This window comes from Drosophila ananassae, chromosome 2L (assembly GCF_017639315.1).
Source record: "Drosophila ananassae strain 14024-0371.13 chromosome 2L, ASM1763931v2, whole genome shotgun sequence".
Taxonomy (NCBI): Eukaryota; Metazoa; Arthropoda; class Insecta; order Diptera; family Drosophilidae; genus Drosophila; species Drosophila ananassae.
The window spans coordinates 6,479,447-6,500,675 of NC_057927.1; the positions used below are offsets into that span (position 1 = coordinate 6,479,447).

Below are 21,229 nucleotides of genomic sequence, written 5' to 3' on the forward strand. Positions count from 1 at the left end.
TTGTAGGTCACATCGGGCACACACCACGGCATTATGTCACTGCGCCATCAGAGGCGGGGGCCGTCAGATGAAATACAAAAAAATTAAAGTCCAAAGAAAATGAAAAGTTTAGCCATTATCGATTTTTGTCTGCCGACAATGCAGAGTTTGTTGAGGCAGGAAGGGAAATTAAAATTCAACAAACCGGCAGGCGGGGGTGTGCCAAAAGCACCCGAATCACCCCAGGGGGTGTTAAATGCGCGAATGAGTCATCTATGGTCATGTTTTTGCATACTATAAGTACTCGGGAGGATGGCCCAAAAATACAACCCACCCACATATAGGAAGCTCAATTAGTCACAAGCTCAGAGACACAAAAATGAAAAGAAAATTTGGAATCTTTGGACTGTGGGAAAGCGAAAGATTTCCTCGTTTATGTTATTAAACGATGCACATGGCCGGCCGGACAAGATCAAGGTTCTCGGAAACAAATGAACCATCTCAGATTTTAATTCAAAACGTTTGCCTTCCCATCTCCCATCTGAACCCAACAATAAAGAAAAACTTGGCCAATAGCCAGGAAATTCATACGAAATATTCGAAACACACCAAATCTTGTTGCCTCATTCATAAACAAAATAATTAATTTTGTTTTTCCAACCCAAATAGTACACTTTTGTCAAAACTGTTTGCCGCTCACCTGAAGCAGTTCGCTCTGGTCGCTCTACCAAGTCTTTGATTATATCACCCACTCTGGTGTTTGTTTATTTAATTTATTTATTCGCGGAGAGATTTTCGTTGCGTATTCAGGAGCCACTTGATCAGTAATGAAGCCATCCCGGAGCTCGGCATCATTTTTAAGGCCCTCTACAAAGGCGGCTGACAAAGATACAATGAATCCGTCAGGTGAACAAAAACAAGGAACCTCCCAAACACCCACCTGGCGGCGGAGAACAACGTGGGAACTGTGACGACGATCGTCACAAAAACACGAACAAAACTCTAATTATAGATTTATAGATATTGTATCTACAGTCAGAACGAATCAAACAAGTGTTTCTTTCTTTTTTATCAACTAACGAGTTGAGGTGCATTCGAAGTTTTCGATAAGAAAGAGCCATAAGTACACTTTCTAATAATGCGGAATAAGCAGAACTTTGAATGAAAGTCACGTCATTTCCATATACATTCTCTGCTTTATTTTGGTCAATTTTTATGTGACAGCCAGCGATAGAAATATGCTGCCCAAACGTGAAGAGTTTTCAGAGTCGATATTCGAAAAGTGAAAACCTTCAAAATGTGTTAACAAAATGAAAACTATATGGTGAGTATTTCAGACATATAAATTATGTTTTTAGCACCTATCTTATTTTAGAATGCTAACATCTGAGGCAAACAGTGGGACGATTGATTGATTTGTTGTCTAATTCTGGTTGCCCTGCCAATTGATCGACAGCTCGCACCGATTCGCACCAAAAATTGTTGAAATTGCAACAAATTGATTTATGAAGACAACAAACTATACTGCCATAGTATAAGCTATGCGGAAGTATCTAGGGAAGAGTGACAATCAAGAGGCACGCCCGCTGGCGTTTTTCATCAAATTTCTGTGATTTTCACAATTACATCGAGATGACAAGTGAAAAGACAATGAAAATAGATTTGATTGAATAAATCTTGTCGCCAGCATTTGGTTTGAAGCCAAAATCTAAATTTTGGGCATTGTTATAAATTTGTTAGTGCATTTTAGTTGGCACTAACCGACGTGAATTAATAAATTACATTCAATTACCGAGGGCCGGGCCAAGTGCTGACAGAACAGCTTAATTCGAAATGCTGCCCAATTAGGATTTGAAAACGCTGTGACACCGCGACCATATTTCGCTTTTAGAACTCTGTCTATGCAGATTAAAGTTTGAAACTGAGATATAAATAGGACGGCAAACTTTTGCAGAATCTGAGTACATGTTTTGATGTTTTTTCTGAAATAATTCTGCACTCTCGCCAGTGTAATCCGAGGCAGAGATATTTGAAACAGACAGCACAGCAGCACAGCAGCACAGCGCAATGTATGTTCGCTTAAACATTTTTGCTATTCTTAGCCAAGCAGAATTGGGTCAGCAAACGATGCGGTTGGCCAACTCGCAGCCACGAGCCAAACATTTTGGCCGAGATGGCCCGACACTCGGCGAGGCGCCTTTAACTTTTTCATTTATACGTATATACTATGTATTTTGTATAGAATAAATACAGAATTAATTGGTATTAAGTGTGGACTCCCCCAGTTTTTTATTCCTTGCGCCAAAGCAATTTCTTCTTAAACGAATTTTAATGCAAAATCAATTTTATTGGCGCCTTAGGCTTCAAAATGACATCATCCGAGGTATGGGTGAGGGAGCTGCTGGCAAACGAATCAATTTCCTCGCTTCACGCCAGCCCCATCCTTTGAGGATAATCCTTTGGAAACAGTTCCGTTGATATCAGTGGAAGTTGCAGGTCGTATCCCGGTGGGAAAAGCTGGCTTCCATCCGCTCTGCGTCAACCCACATTTTATTAAAATAAAGGCAAAAAAAAAGAAGTATTCCGCCTGCACAGGAACAAAATAACTAAACTGGGTGTGGGGATATGCATATAGGCTTCCCATTCCGCCCTCTTACTCAGCTCTACTTGCATTACAACTGGGATTGGGGTCAGACCCGGACAAGTTCTCCTTTTGCAAAATAAAATACAAAATTACAATTTACAATTTACATAAATATTCAATTCTTGTGCGGGGTTAATTGCACACTCAACTTACTTGTCTCAGTCGTTGGCGATGTCGTGTGGGTCTGTCATATATGCAGCATTAACTGAAAAAGAAATTTGATATGGTTAGATCGAGTTGTATGCAAATAAAAGCAACCAAGAGCTACAATTTATTGTTTCCAATTATGCTACCAAGTCCCATGACATTTCAATGTTGAGGCCAATTAAAGATATCGGGGGGGGCCTTCGTTCGAAACTCATGTGGGTTGTGCGAATAACTCGGAAAGCATCAACACCGCTGGCAGGCAACAAAAACCGAGCAAGAAAACCAATTTATAAATGTCTATGGGCTTATGATGGATTTCACGTTCTCAGTGAGTCGCGTGGGTATGAAAACAACAACAGAATTATGCAAAAAATAGAGAAAAAATGCCAAGATAAATGCCAAGCTGGTTAGACCGAAGTGGGAAATACACTCTTCTGGACTGAAACCCCAACTAATAAAGGTATGGGCGCTATCCAAAAACCAGATTGAATACGACAGATTGCCAGAACTATTTATTGCTCGCTCAATTGCAATCGCAGACAAGGTAAACAAACAAAATCGCAGACGTAAACACCTGCTTAGGTAACGTCGGCTACCACATGGCAATTACCACATCCTTCGGCCTGTCTGTCTCCACTTGCCCCGTCCTGCCACAGTCCACCATTCTGCAATGAATTGTGCGCCACTCTGGGCAGTTAAAACTGCAGCAAATACTACGTGTGCCTGGGCTTTTGTTCGAATGCAACAGCCCAGGCACGAAAATGGCGTTAAAACTCAGTGGAGACGACGAAACGATGACGCTCAGACGTATAACGATGAATAAAACACTTTGTGGAGACTCCAGCTCCACAGCGGAAAATGCAGAAATCCCCAGTCCCCAATCCCCAATCCCCAGTCACAACAACTAACCAGAGGAGACAAGACCAAAAAAGAAATAAGCCAGAAAGAAAAGCCCAAACATAAAATCACGTGGCCGACCGCACAGAGGAAACTCAAGCTCTGGAAAATAGTTATTGGGGAAATGCTCTAACAAAATTGCATCCATCTACTCTCTTTCAAATACTAAATTTCAAATAAAATAGGCAAAAAAGAAACTATCTATAGAACTCTAACTTTATGTATAGTTTGGAGTATATAGTTTCAAGTTTTTGTTGAAAACTATAGATACCCTTTGGAAGTATATAGGAAAAAGGTATTGCGTCTCCTGGCTGGCAGTTTTGTCGGCTGCTGTTTGGCCGCCGACTGCAATGAATGAAATTAAATGTTGCCAATGGGGATAGACAGACTCACACGAAGTAACAAAAAATAGTTAGAAATACTGGCATGCAAACAACAACTCGTTTTTCTGTTAGCCAGTTTGGTTCGCTGCCTGCCGCAGCAGCAGCCGTCAAAAGTTGCCAAACTTGGCCAAGTGTGCAATGGCAAGTGTTCGGTTATTTTTATAGCCACCGCAGCCGCAGCAGCAGCAGCAGCAGCAGCAACAGCAACAGTCGCAGCAGAAACTACAATAAAAAAAAAAACAAAACCGCCACCACGACAAGTGCAACAGCGAACGCGGCCCGCCGAGCTAAGGTGAAATATGATTGCAGGCTGGTTGGCCCGAAGTGGAAAAGCCTTAAGGAAAACCAAACCGTGCAAAAGACGTTGCCAAGTTGTTGCTGTAGTTGTTAGCTTTCACTATTTGAGCCATCGCCGTCGCCGTCGCCGTCGCCGGGCACTTTTTCCATATTAAAACGCATAAACGTTGCTCTTTCCATTGGCCCATAACTCGAAGCTCTCGGTTGCCGAATTTTCGGGTCAATAAACAACAGCTCAGGGGCTCAAAATTCTATACATCATGAGCGACCGCGCCCAAATCAAATCTAAGCATTTTCAGCACAAATATGCAAATTTTTGGTTGTTCATTAGTTGGGTAATCTATTGCCAATTCATATTCAGAAAAAATCAAAAAGAGAGAGGTCCCAAAATGTAAGAACACGTGAAAAAATAAAATAATGAAGAAAAATGTAATGGTTACAAGGGCGCAAGATCCACCAGAAAATTTTCGAAAAAAATCTAAAAAATAATTTGTTCCTTTATTTTAGATGCAGATTTATAGGGAATTAATATGGAAGTCTTTTAAGGTATTCCGTTAAAGAATCAAATGATTTTTGGTAAAGACCTTGGTCTCATATTGTAATTAAATGCATTTTCACAAATTTGGGGGGTATAAAAAGTGTTTTTTTCGCGGCCAAAGGACAGTTGCACTTTCAATTTCATTCTGTCTTTATCGCCGGCCTGTCAGATACTTCCACAAACAATTTCCCCTGATTTATTAGCTGGTTTAACCCGTTTAGATGCGGCAGCTGCCAGCCAGTGTAGTCTATGGCACGCTGTAAACTCGGCAAACAAACAAAATCTACACAGCAGCTGCGAAGGCAAACACCGCAGACAGTGCGATAAAGTATCTGACGATGGCCAGTCTGGGGTACGAGATGCGAGCTGGGAGCAGCCAAGATAGATGGCTGACCTGACCTTTAGCCGCAATGCGCTGCCATGGAAATGACGACAAAGGAGAACCAAAGCCAAAGCCAGAGCCAACAATGCCGGTAGTTATCATCTGTTATATCATTGACCTCCCAGTGAGGCGCTCCTCCTCCTCCTCCTCCTCCTGCATAATCAGTCATCAGACACAGGCCCCGACCCCCACCACGCTGCCGGCATAATTAACATCTAAGCGATAAATGTAATTAGCTACGAGCATTGCCTTGCCTGCACTTAATTGCACTTTCATTGAGAGTTCATTGCCGCTCCTCGGCGTGGCTCTTGTGTCAAATGTTGGACCGTGTCAAGCACAATATTGAATTTTCCCCATTTCGCCCATAGCCCGTTCGTCAAACTTTTCTATCCGCTATCTGCGAGTATCTGCGAGATACACAAAGGCAAAGCCAACAAACAAACGGGCCGCACAAAATAAACACACACTCGTGGCAGCACAGCTCTACCAACGCAGAAAGCAAAAACCAACTTGGGTCGTGCACTTTTGTTTAAAAATAACAAGAAAATAAGAAAATGTATCTGCCAGAGCTGCGCTGCAGTTCTTGCATCCGAAAGATACACGCCGGCGGAATACGGGCCCACTCGATGATGCAGCAAGCTGCCCACGGGCTGGGTCTCCGTTCTCCGTTCTTTGTGTAAACATTGATTCTAAATACACCCCATTCAAGGGTGGAGGCCAGAGGATGCCTTTCAAAACATTCTGACCCCAAACACGTTCTGAAAATCAAAGCTATTTCCACCAGCAGAGGCGTAGAATGCAGCACACATTTCTATTTCAAAGCGGAGTGGAGTGGGAATAAACAAAGTTCAACTTTTCCAACTTAAGGGAAGGAAAATAAATACTAAAACAGAGGCAGGATTCTATTTCCAAAGAATACAGCAAGTTTATACATTTCAAGATTTGAATTATGGGTTTTTGGAAAGCGTCCCTTGATACTTTCAATTATCAAATCCATCGCACGCCAAGGTTCGAGGTGCGAAATTACCATTTTCACGCACTGCTCCCAGCTCACCTCCTGGCCTGCGACGACGTCACCTGTCCCCGACTCTTGTGATGTCGCGTTGAGTGTGCGTGAAGTGCGGCTATTAAGAAAATGTGTCTCTAGCAAAGGCAATGCACCTATTTTTAGTGCATTGGCTTTGTCGGCTTCGGGTTGGCCATGAAAACGGCATGGCATGGTGAGCTCTGGGAGGCTGTATCTGCCATCCCGTATGCAGTATCTGCTGCAAAGCCATTGCCGGCGCACAGGTGAAAGTATTTAATTATGCGTCTGCCACATGACAAATCTATTGGTGTTGATGAATTGCAATTGCCATTGCAATGCAAAACATCCTTGGCTAAATTCCCCATCGAATATGGCCAGCGGATGCGAAAATGTTCAAAGTGTTCGGGGCAGGAAAGTGAGTGCCCAAAATTGGACTCGTCGCTGTCGGATTGGCGTTTTCATTGGAAAATGCTAGTGAATGAGTGAGCGAAGGCGAGATCGCCAAGTGTGGCGATGGCAGGGGCACTGATCTCCATCTCGATGACAATAGACAAACATTTATCGATAATGGAAACAAACAGAGTGTCAAGTGGCTGGGATCGCCTTGCCAATTGCTCTCGCATCGCAGCCAATACAGATTGAGCCAGCTGCGTGTTTATTTGTTTGCCGAACGTGTTTGTTTGTTTGTTTGTTTGCTAGCTCCTCCCTCTCCTCACCGACAGTTACAGTATTAATTTTCTCACCATTTGCCCATCAATATTGGAAGCATGGACACATAGTTAGCAGCTGTTTGGATTTCACTTTCCTCCGAGAATTAGAGCCTACGTGCTAAACAGAGCCACACAATGTATATGAACTTCCACCCAAGGCTAGGCTAGAATTAATAATTGAGATAGCTCTGGAATCGAGAGCAAAACCGCTTATCTAATCGTTATGTTTTCCTTGGAATTAGCCATAAATCGCAGCTGCACACCGGGCGTATGAGTAATATCGCAAAATCATAACAACGATGGCTGTGAAGTTGTACGATGACAGTAGCATTTTAATAGCCACTGAATGAGTGTTATTAAATGGCAAATTTTGTTAACAATTAGGTGATTATCTCCAGGTACCACATGGCGTATGAGCAATCGTTCATATTCTTGAAAGATGATCTCAAAACGTAATAATATAGTGGCGCCCTATAAGCTCTTTGGTATTTTTAAATCGAAAGCTAAGCCAACCGAGCCAATCCATTAATTTTAAAGTGCAACTGCAACTATTTTTATATTGAATTTTATTTATATTTTAGCATTTTTTGTTGCACTCTTGGTGTGGTATTAGTTCGAGTCGATTTCTTTGGCCGCTGGCATTTTGCAACAATTGCAATAGAAATTGCAACTGCCAATGCTGTTGCAGCCTCACCCGCAGCAGAAGCCACCCAGCAATTGGTCGGCGAACGCTTCGAACATATTTGAGGCCTGTTGTTAGACAATTTCATTTGCAGTTTGTTTAAACGCGCAAATATTTGCACAATCCTTGGGCCAGTGCAACATCTCTTGCCGTTGCTATTGTTGCTGCTGCTGCTGCAGTTGCTGTTGCTTTAGTTTCTGTTTCTGTTTCGGTCCTCTGAGCGCTAATTGAGTGAGCACACGACAAGCAGCCAGTCAGTCAGTCAGTCGGACAGTCGGACAGTCAGACAGACAGGCGGATGGAGGGACGGGCCGTCAAGCAGCTCTAGTGCTAGAGCTCTAGTGCTTTAGAGGAGAAATGAAAAACGCAGCGAGGTCTGCCAGAGATCTGGCCGAACTATATAATGTGGGGCATATATCGAACATATTCCTCCCCCTCCTCCCCAGCGCCACCATAAAAAGCACTACTACACTAGGTTTATGCCCCATGCAGCTCGAGGCATGCAACATGGCACACATGCAACACGCCATAAACTTCAAGGAAGTTGCCCAAACGATACCATTTTTTATCATCATCATCATCATCTTTAGACCGCAGCTACTTGGTTTTTTGTACAAAAAAAAAAAAAATACAAGGAATTTTGATTGCCTCCCACTTGGAGAAACATGTTGGTAACAAAAATGCATTCTTTCCTATTCAGAATTGTAAATTCCGGCAGTTTTGTAGACTTTTTGTTTTCCGTGCATTTATTTAACCGACCCCAGTTACTGCCCATAAAATTGTCATAAATTTAATCCGATAAAGTTTCATTCCATTTAGCGATGGCGGCAAACTGTGGTGCGGCATGGTCCGCTGTCCGGCTGCCTAATCAGCAGCATCATCATAATCGCCGCCATCATTATGGCTATCACTAGCCTTATGATTAGAGTGGTTATTGTTACTACAGTATGTAGTATTGTGTGCAGTGACTGCTGCCTGTCAGGCCGATGACAGCCCACGTCACTGCCAATGGGCATCAGCCATTGCGTTAAGGCACATTTTTCCCCGAGTTTCTGTTTTTTGGGTCCAACATTTTTCCTCTTTGGCTCCGAAACAGCCCAGAAAGTCAGTGAACTTTGGGAAAGTTCTGACGCGTGATGGAAAGTGATGGAGTGATCAACTGGCAGATGGATGAGCCCTCTTCAACAAATCAAATTAATGGAAATGAAAATATTTTCATTGAAATTTAATCGCCAGAAAAGCAGCAAATTGCGTAATTGGTTCGCAACAAGTTTTTGCCAGAAATTGAAATCGAAATCAAGAAACCTCTTCCCATCTCTCTCCGTGAAGAATCTTGTTAGGCTGCCGCCTTTCTCTCACTTAGAATTCTTTCTATTTGTCGGGGAATGTTGCTCTTTCTAATGCCAAAGTTTCGCTTTCTAAATGCCTCGCATTACTCATCCGACTGGGTGTACAGAGATGCAAGTTCGAGAGACCACTTTTAGTATAAATACTTCGTTTTTTTTATAAATTATATTAAGTAATGACATCATCTACAGCCAAATAAGAAGAAATCATATCTTAGTACATTTTATGAAGTTCCTAGGGGTTTTAATATTATTTTTCCATTAACTTTTTTATACTTTTGGCCCACTTAAGTCGCAGCACGTGCTTCGGCTTAGCTGGATCTCTTTGGTTTTTATTTACCTTGGCCACTTGAGCTGTTTTTAATAAACTGTTAATAATAGTTAACATTTTGGCGCTTGCCAGCCACCCACACACTGGCTCCACGTCTGAAATCCAAGACACCTGCCCACATTGGTCCATGAATTGTGCGGCTGTTGTTTGGCTTTTTCACTCTGTGCCAGTGTCTCTCGCAACTGCTACTTTGTGGTCAATAAATGTGGCCATAATCAGCCTTGTTCGGGGCGTGGGCGTGGCATTTATAGTATTCCATATGAGCAACAGCCATATCGCGTGTGCAGACTTCTTATTCATCTTGCTTGTATTTGTGTTGGCGTGCTTGGGGCAATTTTGGTGGATTTTTCATTTGTTTTTCATACATTGCTGGAGGAGGAGTGGAGGAAGAGCATTTCAGACTGCGATTCATTGACCAGATCCCATGACTCTGCACAATGTAAATGAAACTGTTTTTTGTGCCCCAACTAACACTGCCTTTTGATGTAATTATGCGGCCTGTTGGCTAAAATTGTTGGCTGTCATTAGGCGCACGAGTTGACCGTGAACTAGTCTTGGTTTCTGGCTCTGGCTTTTGTTTATTGAATTTCAGCCAACAGAGCCATTAAAAAGTGAAACAAATTAAAGTAATTCGAGGCATGAATATTAGGTTTCTTTAACCCAATTGATTTTATTGTGCTGCAAGGATTCAGGGATTATTGCAGCTGATTTCCCAAGAGTATATATCCGAAAATGGAAAGGGGGATAGTAAGCCATATGCATTTAGTTCTCCCAGTTGCATTGCCAATATCCGCTGGCAATGCAATCAAGCAGCAAACAAAAACAGCTCCACCGAAACCGAATTTCATTGACTGACTGACTGACTGACTGACTGGCTGAGTGAGTGAGTGACTGAGTCAGTGAGTGGCTGGCTGGCCGAACAAATGAATGAATTAGTTAGAGAAATATATAATCGTAAGCCAAGCTGGGCTAGCTGCGTGGATCGATTCACGCTCGACCGACAAACTTCCGCTGCCGGGCAGCTCGAATAAGAGAACTTTCAGCCCGCTAACGAATGATATGATAACTGTGCCATGTTCTCCGCCGGGGGCTAAGTGCAAACGTCATAAACTCAATTTCTCCGACTCCTATCTCTGGCTCTCCCACCCCAAATGCCCTTTAACTGTACATTGTACATTGTTGTGTGTACATAGTTTAGTTACCTTTCGAAAAGACAAAGCCCAACAGCACTCCGGCGAGCAGGGCCGGACAAAAACAAAAAGTGATTCATGCGCAACCAGAACCCCGGCCAGTGAGAGAGAGAAACTTGTTTGCTAGGCCCACCAAGGGGCAGACGTAGCCTCCATCCATAGATGGGGCAAATGGTAGCCACAAGAAGAGGCATCAAGCCACACATAAAAATATATCATAAAACTTTGATTGCCTCTGGAATTCCTTTGTTGGTCGATCTTAAAAATTAGTAATCTGATATAGTCTGCCAAAGATTTTATTTCAATTTTATAAATAAGAGTTTCTAGACTATATGATACCTGGTAATCTACCTTTAGAGACCCTCGATCCCTTCCATTTCGTTCTGTGTAGAAAACTTTCCTTAACGGAACCCAAATCGATCCGCCCTTTCGCCATCCTTAATTGCATTGACACGCCCCGCTTATTGGAGTGGAGTGGGCCTCCTCCCTCTCTCCATCCAACCACTCGTTCCAACGCCTTGCGGTTGCTCTGCTCCGACTTTCCAATTGATCCGATTGATAATTGGATTTGCGTTTGCTGATTGGGAAAAACGAAGCAGCGATAGAGGCGATGGCGGTGGCGGTGCCGGCCAAAAGAAAATACTCGAGGTACCTTTCAAAATCGAACCGAACGACTCCAGCACCTTATATGGATCGGAGTCGAATCGTGATCAATCAGCTGATTCATTAGCCCCAATTTAGTTGGTCAAGGTTTGGCCGCTCCGAATGGGAATACGATTGGGAATGGGAATGGGGACGTGCTTATCGCATCAACACCTTCAGCAGTTCGATTTCAAATCAAAATTCGTTATCAGCGCCGGTCGATTTCAATGAGCGACTAATGAGAATCGGGTCCACAGGGTACCCGCACCATATATGGCCAAGGAATCCCGGGTGTACGAATATGCCTGTAATAGGCGCCGATCATTAAATTAAACTGCCCATGTTATAGATAAGGAAATGGCATTTTTTTTGCTCGTATTTTGTGTCAGCAAGTGAAAATAAATTTGTTCCTACATTGTTTTGAATGCTAATTGGTTTGATATTTGAAAGGCACGTAGAACAAAGGCAACTTCAATATGTGGGTTGCAATTATTTCAAAATAATATTTACTTTGAGAGATAATCAATATCATTAGGAAAACATTGCTAAATACTTGCACTGGCAATCTATCTTTAATGCAACCCACACACGGGCTCATAATCACAACAATTTGTAATCAAAAATTGATTTTAGATTGTTGTGGCCAGAAAACCGGTACATTTGCGAGAATAATCGCTGGCTTGTGGGAGTTATTAGATCAAAAAAACCAGTCAGTGGGCCTCAACCCGACACATAAAGCTACCTGAACCATAGAATTTCCAGCACACGACACTGAGCTGGGCATGTCCATAAAAAACATCAATATTTTGTTGGTTTTTTTTTTTGTTTTTTGTGGCTGGGACCCTTGGCCGTAAATAGCCCGAAACGCATAAACATGGCACACACTCGGTGTGTGCCAGAGTGCGGGGAGTATGAGTATTTGTGCGTTTGGGAGCTGAACTTATAGTTCAATAAACCCACCACAAAGCTAATTACGACTAGCGACTAGCAACAAAAACAAACAGCAATCTCACAGAGCCGAAACTAAAATTAAAATTTAACAACAAAATAATTTGTGGGGGGTGGGCAGCGAGGGCATCACAAAAAAGGCACTAAAATAGTTTTTCAACAGCCACAAGCGAATTGTAAAATTAATTGCAAATAAAATACGCTTTCCGCGCGGCAGCGGGACTGGGAGCGGCTCTCTACAGTTCTATGAATAATTAAAAATATAAATAAAATGGCAATCGAAAGCCTCCCCCTGGCTCTCTTCACGCCAATTTGAACAGAAACCGCAAACGGAAAATAAATAGAACACATTTTACACGAATTTTCGGCCAAAAGAAAGTTTTCCACTCATTTCAGCTTTCATTACGGGCCATTTTCGAACAGATATTTCTGCTCTTGTTTATTAAATCCGTTGGCGTTAGTGTTTAGATTTTAATTTCTTGTTAGGAAGAGGCATTCTTTCTTCGAGCCGACCAGCCGACCAGCCGACCGTGCAGAGTGGGTGGGAGATGGGTGGTGCCGACACGCCAAGGAAAATCAATTTGGGAAAAAATTGAAAAACTGCAGCCCGAAATTGAAACTGAAACTGTCAAAGCACTTGCTCGAGAGACAATTAAAAATAGCCTTTGCCGTTCGCTTTTGGCTCGGATTCAGATTCAGATTCGATTTCGATTCTTTAGACCTCCCGATTTCCGATTCGAATCGAACCGATTCGATTTTATTGTATTGGCCCAATAAACTTTGCTCTTTTCGAATTGGCCCTCGGCCAGCAGAACAGAACTTTTCATTGAGTGTCGGCGGACACTGTTGGCCAATTAAGAATGTATGAGCCTCGTTTGGAAGGCAGTCCAGCCGGCAGGCGGGGGGAGGCGATTTATGGGCAACTGCAGGTGGGCCTCAGAACGGCCAGGTGCAAATGACGTCGGAGTTTTTGGCCAATTATTGCTTTGATCAATGAGTACCAGCTAGTTCTGAGAGAACGGAAATAATAGTTATTTAATGAAATTCTATACATCACAATATTGCATCCCTAACTACACAGGGAACTCTTCGTATCTAATCTAAAGGCAAATAATCGCCGCTCCACGGTTATGGCCAAAAGCGAGGCAATTATCAGCCATTAAATGCGCCACTCTTAGTCACTGACATGTGCCAATCTATACTCGCTCTAATACATTATTAAAAATATACAAATTATGAGCAACTCACCTTAACAAGCGAATGTTCTGGCCGAAAACATTGGTGATGGGGGAAGGTCTTGTATGATTTGCTTATCGTTTGAGTTTCAACTGAAAAAAGTCAAGAAAAAAGTATTGATTAAAGATCTGCCGAATAAAACCTACAAAATAAAGGCTATTAAATGGTATTTTATAGTTTCATAAACAAACATTCCCAAAGCGATTTATTGGAAAGAAGAAATCATTTCTCCAAGTGAAAATATGGTATATATATTACTTGATCTTGGGCTTTCAGTCATGGCCAGCGTACGTCATCCTTCGATCTCTGACGGCTATGGTATAATTGGGGAATGTGAATCACATATCCGAGGCACAACTACTACCACTAGTTTAAAAATGCACAGATACATCTTCGGAAGAGTGTGTATCTGTTAAGAAGATTCTGGCCTTTGTTCCGACTGCGAATGTCGAAATTGGGAATCAGAATCAGAAGTGCAAATGACATTTAGAAACGATCAAACATTGTCGCCTGTCAGCACTTTGAATTTCCATTGAAGAGCCACCCATTAATTGGCCTTCGCGCTGACTATCCGAGGGGAAATGCAATTTGTTTGGATGATTTCAATTGAGAAACAGCAAACAGTTTAAACGAGGGGTTGCATGGCGATTCAAATCAATAAATCAAAAGCAGTGTTTAGTCAATAAAAATATGGAAGAGGAGGCAAAGAGTTACTTTACAGACATTGCAAAGCCAGTCCCCAGCCATGAACTTGATTTGTTTGGAGTCTGAACTACAGACTGACTTCGTTTATAAAGGGGAACTGAAAGTCAATAAGAACTCTCTTCATGGCAGGATAAACAAATTACAAAAAAGGATACCATATATTATACCAATATTATAACCTTTTTTGGCTTCAGTTTTTATTCAGAGTGACCTCATGGCCTCGGATTAGGATATGAAATTGAAGAAACCCACCCCTGGCCTGGGAATAATCCACAACGTATGGCCCCGAACTTCTTATGATATTGAAAAACTTCTAGTTTACATGTCCGCCCACAACAACCCCCTACTGGGGAAATGGAAATTCTGAACTAAAATACATTTTGGGAGGAGTGTGGGCTGTAGCCCCAAGTGAGCTAGGAAGGTGAGGCTGTCGAAGCATGAAAACTTAATCATATTAAGAGCTCGCAAACCGGCTTTTAAACTAAAGGGCCTCCGACTGGCTGATTAAACGATACGGTGGCTGAGTGAATAATACGAGTGAGTAAATGGGCAAAAGTTAATGCCTGACTGGCTGAAAACTAACTGGAAAAACTAAAGCTTAAATGAAAAAGGCACAAGCACATAGGTAGGCGTAACAAGTAGCATGTTGTGGCGGCTTGTACTCGACACAGGTAGCTATTGCCGTTGTCTCAAATAAATTATAGACAAGTGCATGCCAACATCAGCAGCAACAGCAGCTACAGCAAATTGCAAATTCTTATTCACCGGAGCATTGTGAAAATGCAAAAAACCTCACAGAGCCAGGCGAGGGAAGACAAAGCAACGACCTCATACTGGGTATCTGCGCCTCAAAACAAAAGAGAGCTTACACACTCATGGGTCATGGTCATCCGATGATGATGATGTTGACGATGTCTGTCAGGTTTTTAATTAATAATACAACTCCTCCTTCAGGGGGTGTGTGTGCTTTTCGCCACAAAGACCGAAAGAAACCGGCAGGCAACAAAAAGCATGAAATTGAAAACGAACCAGTGGACACTTTGACGATGTATTTTTGATAAATTGTGAAAGTGCTCGGCCCAGACGACAGCTAATTGACGCCTATGGCCCCACCCTCTCCCAACTCCCACTCCCTCACCATTTTCCCAACATCTGGGCATATGTTATTAAAATGGCGATAAAAATGCGATTAATAATGAAGCAAATAAAAAACTCACAAAGCCCATCACGTGAAAGGCCAACCGACAAACAAACAAAAAAAACTGTGGAAAACACTAGCTCTTCAAATGCGAAAAAAAAAGAAATCGCAGACGTCTTTATGCCGCAGAATATAAACAATTTTACGCGCTCTCTTCGACTGTGAAAGAGCTACGATAGCGATTACACTAAAAATAGAAGTAAAAGTAAGTGTAAGGGGGCTTGGCCTTGGCCGCAGCCTTATCTAAAATAGTTAACATTTTATCGGAGTGGCGACTCGTTGCGCCGTATCGGTTTCCCATTTATGGGTTAATAGGGAAGAAAGATAGATAGGGCTCCTCGAATTTCATATCCAAATGGGGTTCAATGGGGCAGGGACTTCCTTGCTGAGGACGGCTGTTAACACATCGTGGTCGTTAAAATGCACTTGATAGAGGTTAACTGCATAGCTGCTTTTTACGACCTGCCTGTTGGCTGACTTTAAATTTTAAAGAAATTATAAACTTTCATCTCGTAAATTGAATAACAACATGTTTCCAAGCCGAAGCAACAACTTGAAGCTATCAATTTACCACAATTTGATACAAAACTTAATGGCACTGCCGGGCCATACATCATCTTGTTGTCTCTTGAGTAAAGGGAAAACCTGTTACACTTACACGAGGCTTACCCGACATATGCTAATGACCACTGCTATTACCACCTAGCTAACGCCATTAACGCCTCCTGAGAACCTAAATGGCTTATGAAAATATTTCACACATGCCAGAAACAAAAAAACAAGCAGACAGAACAAATGTCACACTCGAAACTAGGCCTCAATTAGGGCCCAAATGGGCCGTGTGTCATTGGAAATGAATTTTAAAGCCCTTAATAACATTCTCCTCGAAACAATCAGAGTGAAAACAATAGTCAAATGGCCAAGTATTATCTTATCAAAATATTTTTACGGCCACGCGATTGTGCCAAAATTATGCAGACACGCAAAATGGTCAGAGGGCTAGGGCTATGGCTCTGGCTCTTCTGGCCTTCCTCAGCGCTATAGGAACTCCATTGTTCTTGGGCTGCGGCCAGTGCAATGTCATGTCTGGGGCTGCCTTCACGGGTGTACTGCGTACATGAGAGTGAGTGTAAAGAAAATTGCTTGGACGGCGGAAAAAGATCTTGGGAGTCAATGATCCAGGGTTCAACGAATTGGCGATTAAGCCAATGGGTGGTGTTATCAGTGGACTTTGGCGAGTCTCTTCGGCGTACTTTCAATCTTTAACAAGTTCTGTGGAATTATTTTTTCCGCTTGCAGATGGCTACTACTACTTTATACTGCTGAAGTTTCATAGAAAAGTTTAGGAAATGTTTTTATATTTTAATTCCCACTGTCTACATACACCATTTCTCGAAAAATGATGTCAAGGCTGATACATCAAATCTTTGCTACTGGTTTTTGCTGTCTTGGCAGTACTTTACCCCACTACCAGCTTGGCTCAGATTGTTTTTTTTTTTATTTTTTTGGCCAACTCCAAGCAGCATGTCATTGTCGTGCTCACTGCCACGCCCCCTAACAATGATGTCATACAGACTTGTCTCCAATCGTTCCAGTTTCCCCAGCTTTTGGCTTTGTCACGCTTTTCCCAGCGGGCGATTTTCCACACTTGACTTTGTATTTCCTCTCCGACCCTCTTTCAGCTCCACCTCAGCTAATTACTATTAGTTTTTTTTCCGAGTGCATTCCGGCCTGCAGTTGCTCATAGACTTGGGCATGGGCTTTTTCCGCTGCTGCTGCTGCTGGAGCACTGGGGGCTGTTCCACTGTTTCATTTTCTTCTTGCGCCTGCCCTGGATTTCCATTTTGTCGTATTTGGTTTTTTTGCTTGTCTTTTTTTTTTGTGAGCAGCGATTGTGAGTAAAAAGTTGTGCCGCACTAATGGCAGCTGTGAATGCATTTATGTTTATGGTCTAGTTTTTCCATTCATTTTTTTTTTTTGCCTTTTCCCTACATTTCTAGCACCTCTTAAGGGCGACCATTTATTCTTATCCCCACAAGCCACATTAGTGCGAAGGCTGACTTGCTAATATTTTATGCATTTTTTTATTAAAACTATACATTTTTTTACAGGATAAAGAGAATATCTTAAAGGGGTAAGGTTTTGCCTATCGTATCTGTAAGATACAAAATGTATCTGATGTATATTCTTGTGAATAAATCCTCAATAAATTATTAAACAAACTTCTAAATAATAAAAATGCAAATATTCTTATATTTTCGAAAAGAAAGAGATATGATTATTCATCGCTGCCATGTGTGAGATCATTTGCATACCAATCAGATACGATTACATAAAGACCTAGGATGTAAATCCTCGATTGGTATTCTTCGGAGACACCATTATCGATCACCTGCTTGGGACTCACCTTGATAATTTAAAGATTCTCAACTGGAACTATTTATTTTGGTGTTTTATTTGAAGCGATTCGCAGATTTGGGAAGCGGCAGGCAGTTTGCGATTTAAATCGCGCGAAGAACCACAGCAAAGAGGAGATATGAGGAATGGAGAGGAAAGACGAGATTAGAGAGATAACTTGCACGGAAACCGGTTACCGTTATTGTTTACACCGAAAATCGGAAGTGGGAAGCAGGGGGAAATACGAGACACGACTAGGGGGATTGGGGGGGAGCGAAACGGGAATCAATAAAACAAACACTCCACTGAAAAACTGAAAACAGAAAACACATGGAAAGTGCCGGACAGAGACTTTTTCGTATATTTTCGGTTGCTTTTTTTCGGTTAGGTGCACAAATAGGCGAATCGCTAGATGTGAGATGGGAGATCTAGGAAGTGCGTGTGCAGCAGTCACAATAAATAATCAAAAAACGAATAATTTGCTGGCTTGCGTCGAGGAGATCCCAAAGATACTCTGTATATTGTGCCTCTCGGGCTGCTGCACAGGCACACAGACACACACACATTCACATTCACATCTGCGAGGCTTCACTGTATGTATGTTTATTAATATATTCCAGACACGCGGCCCACAGAAAATACAAATTCGATTCACGGCGGCAGCGGCGGCGACGAAAAAAATTCTCACATAAAAAGCCACACCACGCTTAGGCCGTCCTGCGGCGCGTATCTCTAGGATTCGCTTATTATATAACGCTCTGGCACTGCACCACTTACACTTTTTTTTTCGCTGGCTAAATCGCGTCCGTTCTTTTTATTTAATAAGATTTATTCAGACACCCGCGCACGGACGACCGCTGAGTTGTGTTGTTTCGTATGTTGTGTGAATTTTTCCGAAGCGCTTGTCCAATCCAATGGCGAATGGCGATTCGTGGCGAATGGCATTCGAATCAGCTGTTTGAAATCCGAGAGATACACGAAGAGCCAGCCAAAAGATACTTCGGAAATACTATTCCCCAAGTAACATTTAAAACCTTACCAATTGTACTTGTTTAGGGTAAAATGGGTGGCTTTTAATAATTACATATAAGAAATTATTTACTGCCTTTATTAACAGTATTTAGCATTCTATTTACTAACATAAAAACGCAGCTGGTTTCTTTTAAAAGATTATCTTCCACATTACCCGGTTTAGGTACGAATCGGATAAATTCCCTAATTTCGAGTGCCGACCCCACTGTAAGATTAATGTGGCTGTAGGGAATTTTTTCAGTGTTGAAAAACGGTGCTGTAAACGGTGGGATTTTTCATTCCGTTCCCTCATACCGAATAAATATTTATAGTTTTATCTGTTTTTCATTGGGATGGTGAGTTTTCTTTATTAAAAATAAGTAAGAATAAAATCCGAGCCCTTTCTACAGTTCTCGCTGCTGCACAAAGAAGAAAATGCGCACGATAACGCGCTGTGGGCCTGTACTTGGGGCCGGGATACAGAGCCGGCCGACCCAGAAGACGGCACCACCGAGCCCGAGGAGGAGAACCCCTTCGACTTTGACAAAAAGGATAAACGTCCAAAGGACTTCATAGTCACCGGTGGCCTCGACGACCTGGTGAAGGTGTGGGACGTGCGGGAAGACAATACGCTGAAGCTGCGACATCAACTCAAAGGCCACGCTCTGGGAGTCGTCTCGGTGGCAGTCAGTTCAGATGGTCAAAGTAAGCTAGAAAGCTAAATGCCAATGACTTCTCTAATTGAAAGCCTTTCAGCCATTGCCAGCAGTTCCCTAGATTCTAGCATGTGCTTGTGGGATGCCCGAACTGGGGACAAAAAGCATCTGCTCACGTTTGGCCCCGTGGATCTTTGGACAGTGGGATTCTCGCCGTGCAATAAGTACGTAATCTCCGGGTTGAACGACGGCAAGATCTCAATGTACAGCGTAGAAACTGGAAAGGCAGAGCAAACCTTGGACGCCCAGAACGGCAAATACACACTGAGCATTGCCTATGTGAGTTCTACAGTGAAACTACCCTCCACTCTGTCTAAATATCTTGTATTTCCAGAGCCCCGATGGCAAGTACATAGCCAGTGGGGCTATAGACGGCATCATTACTATCTTTGACGTAGCGGCGGGCAAGGTAGCTCAAACCTTGGAGGGCCATGCTATGCCCGTGCGGAGTCTGTGTTTCTCACCCAACTCCCAGATGCTTCTGACAGGCTCTGACGATGGTCACATGAAGCTTTACGATGTGGCGCACTCGGACGTGGTGGGAACTCTTTCTGGCCACGCATCCTGGGTGCTCTGCGTGTCCTTCTCGGAAGATGGTAAGCACTTTGCCAGCTCCTCCAGTGACCACAGTGTCAAGGTGTGGGACACGTCCGAACGCAAGTGTCTGCACACCTTTGCTGAGCACTCCGATCAAGTGTGGGGCGTGCGCTATAGCCCGGGCAACGATAAGGTGGCCTCCGCCTCCGAGGACAAATCGCTGAACATCTACTACTGTCCGCCAAATGCCATTGTGTGATCGAAGTTCCGTATAATAAAACGTAGGCTTAAAACAACTAACAATTGCCATTTATTTATTTACTGCTATCGGATTTGTTTTCAATAAACTGCTGCTTAGCCTGCGTGAGGAGCGTATCCTTATACTTCTGATCGGGTATGTACACGTTGAATGTTTTAAAATAATGTAGGATGTTTTCTACAAAAAGAGTGAAGAGTGAGAGAGTAAAATAAAAATTGTTTAGGTCTTGTGACTTAAGATCGTACCAACATGAGGCTCTTTGAGCTTGTATTCATTAGCTATCTTATTAACTGGCCAGGATTCCGGATCCAGCTGGTGATCATTGATGAACTGCAAGGCTTGCCGCAACGTACACCTTCCAGGGGTGACACGTGTAGGCTCCAAGTAACCATATTCAAAGTCTTCCGGAGTCTTTCGGTCCTTGGGAAGCACTCGCTCCTCCTTTGTGTCTGCCGCCGCCTCCGCTGCCTGGCGCTCCTGAACTCGCTTAATCTAATGAGTAAACGAAAGATTAATATTTGTCCACTACATTTCCCGTTTCTGTAACCCACAAATCGATCCTGCGAGGTTACATAAACATCTTTCAATCGGCTGTCCAATGTGGCATCCTTGGCATTTAGTTTATCTACAAACTTCGGGTCAACTGTAATAATAAAGTCAAGCTTAGAAAACGAAAGAGATCTTTTAAATTACTCAGGAATCTCACGTTCTAAGGTCCGCTCCATGTCCCTCAAATTGGAATCAAATTTGGGTGCCGGTGTTGGCTTCTCTCGTTCCAAGACACGATGGGCGCGATTTTCCACATTGAAGCGGTTAGCCTTGCGGATCACCTTTGAAGCCAGTTGACCCATGGCGGAACGGAAGATGGTTTAATTCACGGTTGGGCAAAATTCACAAAAATAAAAGTTAGCCCGTAAACATAACCAAATCGAAAAGTGTTGGAAAATGATTAAGGTGTCAAACAGCTGTGGTCAAGTGTTGCAAGACCCGTGCGCAGTTTTGTAAACAAACTGAATGTTAGCTCCTT

General features: G+C 42.7%; 3 protein-coding genes across 17 annotated transcripts in view; 1 reads left to right on the plus strand and 2 right to left on the minus strand.

Moving 5' to 3' along the window:
* LOC6499929 (F-actin-monooxygenase Mical) overlaps window positions 1-18,617 on the minus strand; it is a 41,344-nt gene extending 22,727 nt beyond the window's left edge. For 3 of the 15 annotated variants that reach the window (XM_044714354.1, XM_044714355.1, XM_032450907.2), the window contains exons 1-4: window positions 18,457-18,596; window positions 17,690-17,718; window positions 13,392-13,471; window positions 2,777-2,828 (exon numbers count right to left, since the gene is read on the minus strand). The gene's annotated coding sequence lies outside the window, so the exon portion shown is untranslated. Of the gene's footprint in view, window positions 1-679; window positions 812-2,776; window positions 2,829-13,391; window positions 13,472-17,689; window positions 17,719-18,367; window positions 18,435-18,456 lie in introns of those variants that run through there. The other 12 variants (XM_032450920.2, XM_044714356.1, XR_006506948.1 and 9 more) reach the window with 10 other exon arrangements.
* A 327-nt stretch (window positions 18,618-18,944) lies between these two features.
* LOC6500634 (WD repeat-containing protein 61) lies at window positions 18,945-20,243 on the plus strand. The gene is made up of 4 exons (XM_001953578.4): window positions 18,945-19,046; window positions 19,101-19,395; window positions 19,447-19,685; window positions 19,741-20,243. Exons 1-4 carry the CDS (start codon window positions 19,044-19,046, stop codon window positions 20,200-20,202), a joined length of 999 nt encoding a protein of 332 aa, XP_001953614.1. The 5' UTR covers window positions 18,945-19,043; the 3' UTR covers window positions 20,203-20,243.
* LOC6499927 (protein NDUFAF4 homolog) lies at window positions 20,231-21,106 on the minus strand. The gene is made up of 4 exons (XM_001953579.4): window positions 20,909-21,106; window positions 20,754-20,845; window positions 20,448-20,694; window positions 20,231-20,379 (listed from the first exon to the last, which is right to left on the minus strand). Exons 1-4 carry the CDS (start codon window positions 21,051-21,053, stop codon window positions 20,258-20,260), a joined length of 606 nt encoding a protein of 201 aa, XP_001953615.1. The 5' UTR covers window positions 21,054-21,106; the 3' UTR covers window positions 20,231-20,257.
* Window positions 21,107-21,229: the final 123 nt, after the last annotated feature.

Bases quoted from the DNA above. Each gene is read 5' to 3' on its own strand.
- LOC6500634 (XM_001953578.4), top strand. The intron at 19,396-19,446 runs GTAAGCTAGAAA...AAAGCCTTTCAG, and splicing joins AGTCAGTTCAGATGGTCAAA to CCATTGCCAGCAGTTCCCTA. The intron at 19,686-19,740 runs GTGAGTTCTACA...TTGTATTTCCAG, and splicing joins ACACACTGAGCATTGCCTAT to AGCCCCGATGGCAAGTACAT.
- LOC6499927 (XM_001953579.4), bottom strand. From the start codon at position 21,053: ATGGGTCAACTGGCTTCAAAGGTGATCCGCAAGGCTAACCGCTTCAAT. The intron at 20,846-20,908 runs GTGAGATTCCTG...TTATTATTACAG, and splicing joins CATGGAGCGGACCTTAGAAC to TTGACCCGAAGTTTGTAGAT. The intron at 20,380-20,447 runs GTACGATCTTAA...CTCTTTTTGTAG, and splicing joins GCTCAAAGAGCCTCATGTTG to AAAACATCCTACATTATTTT.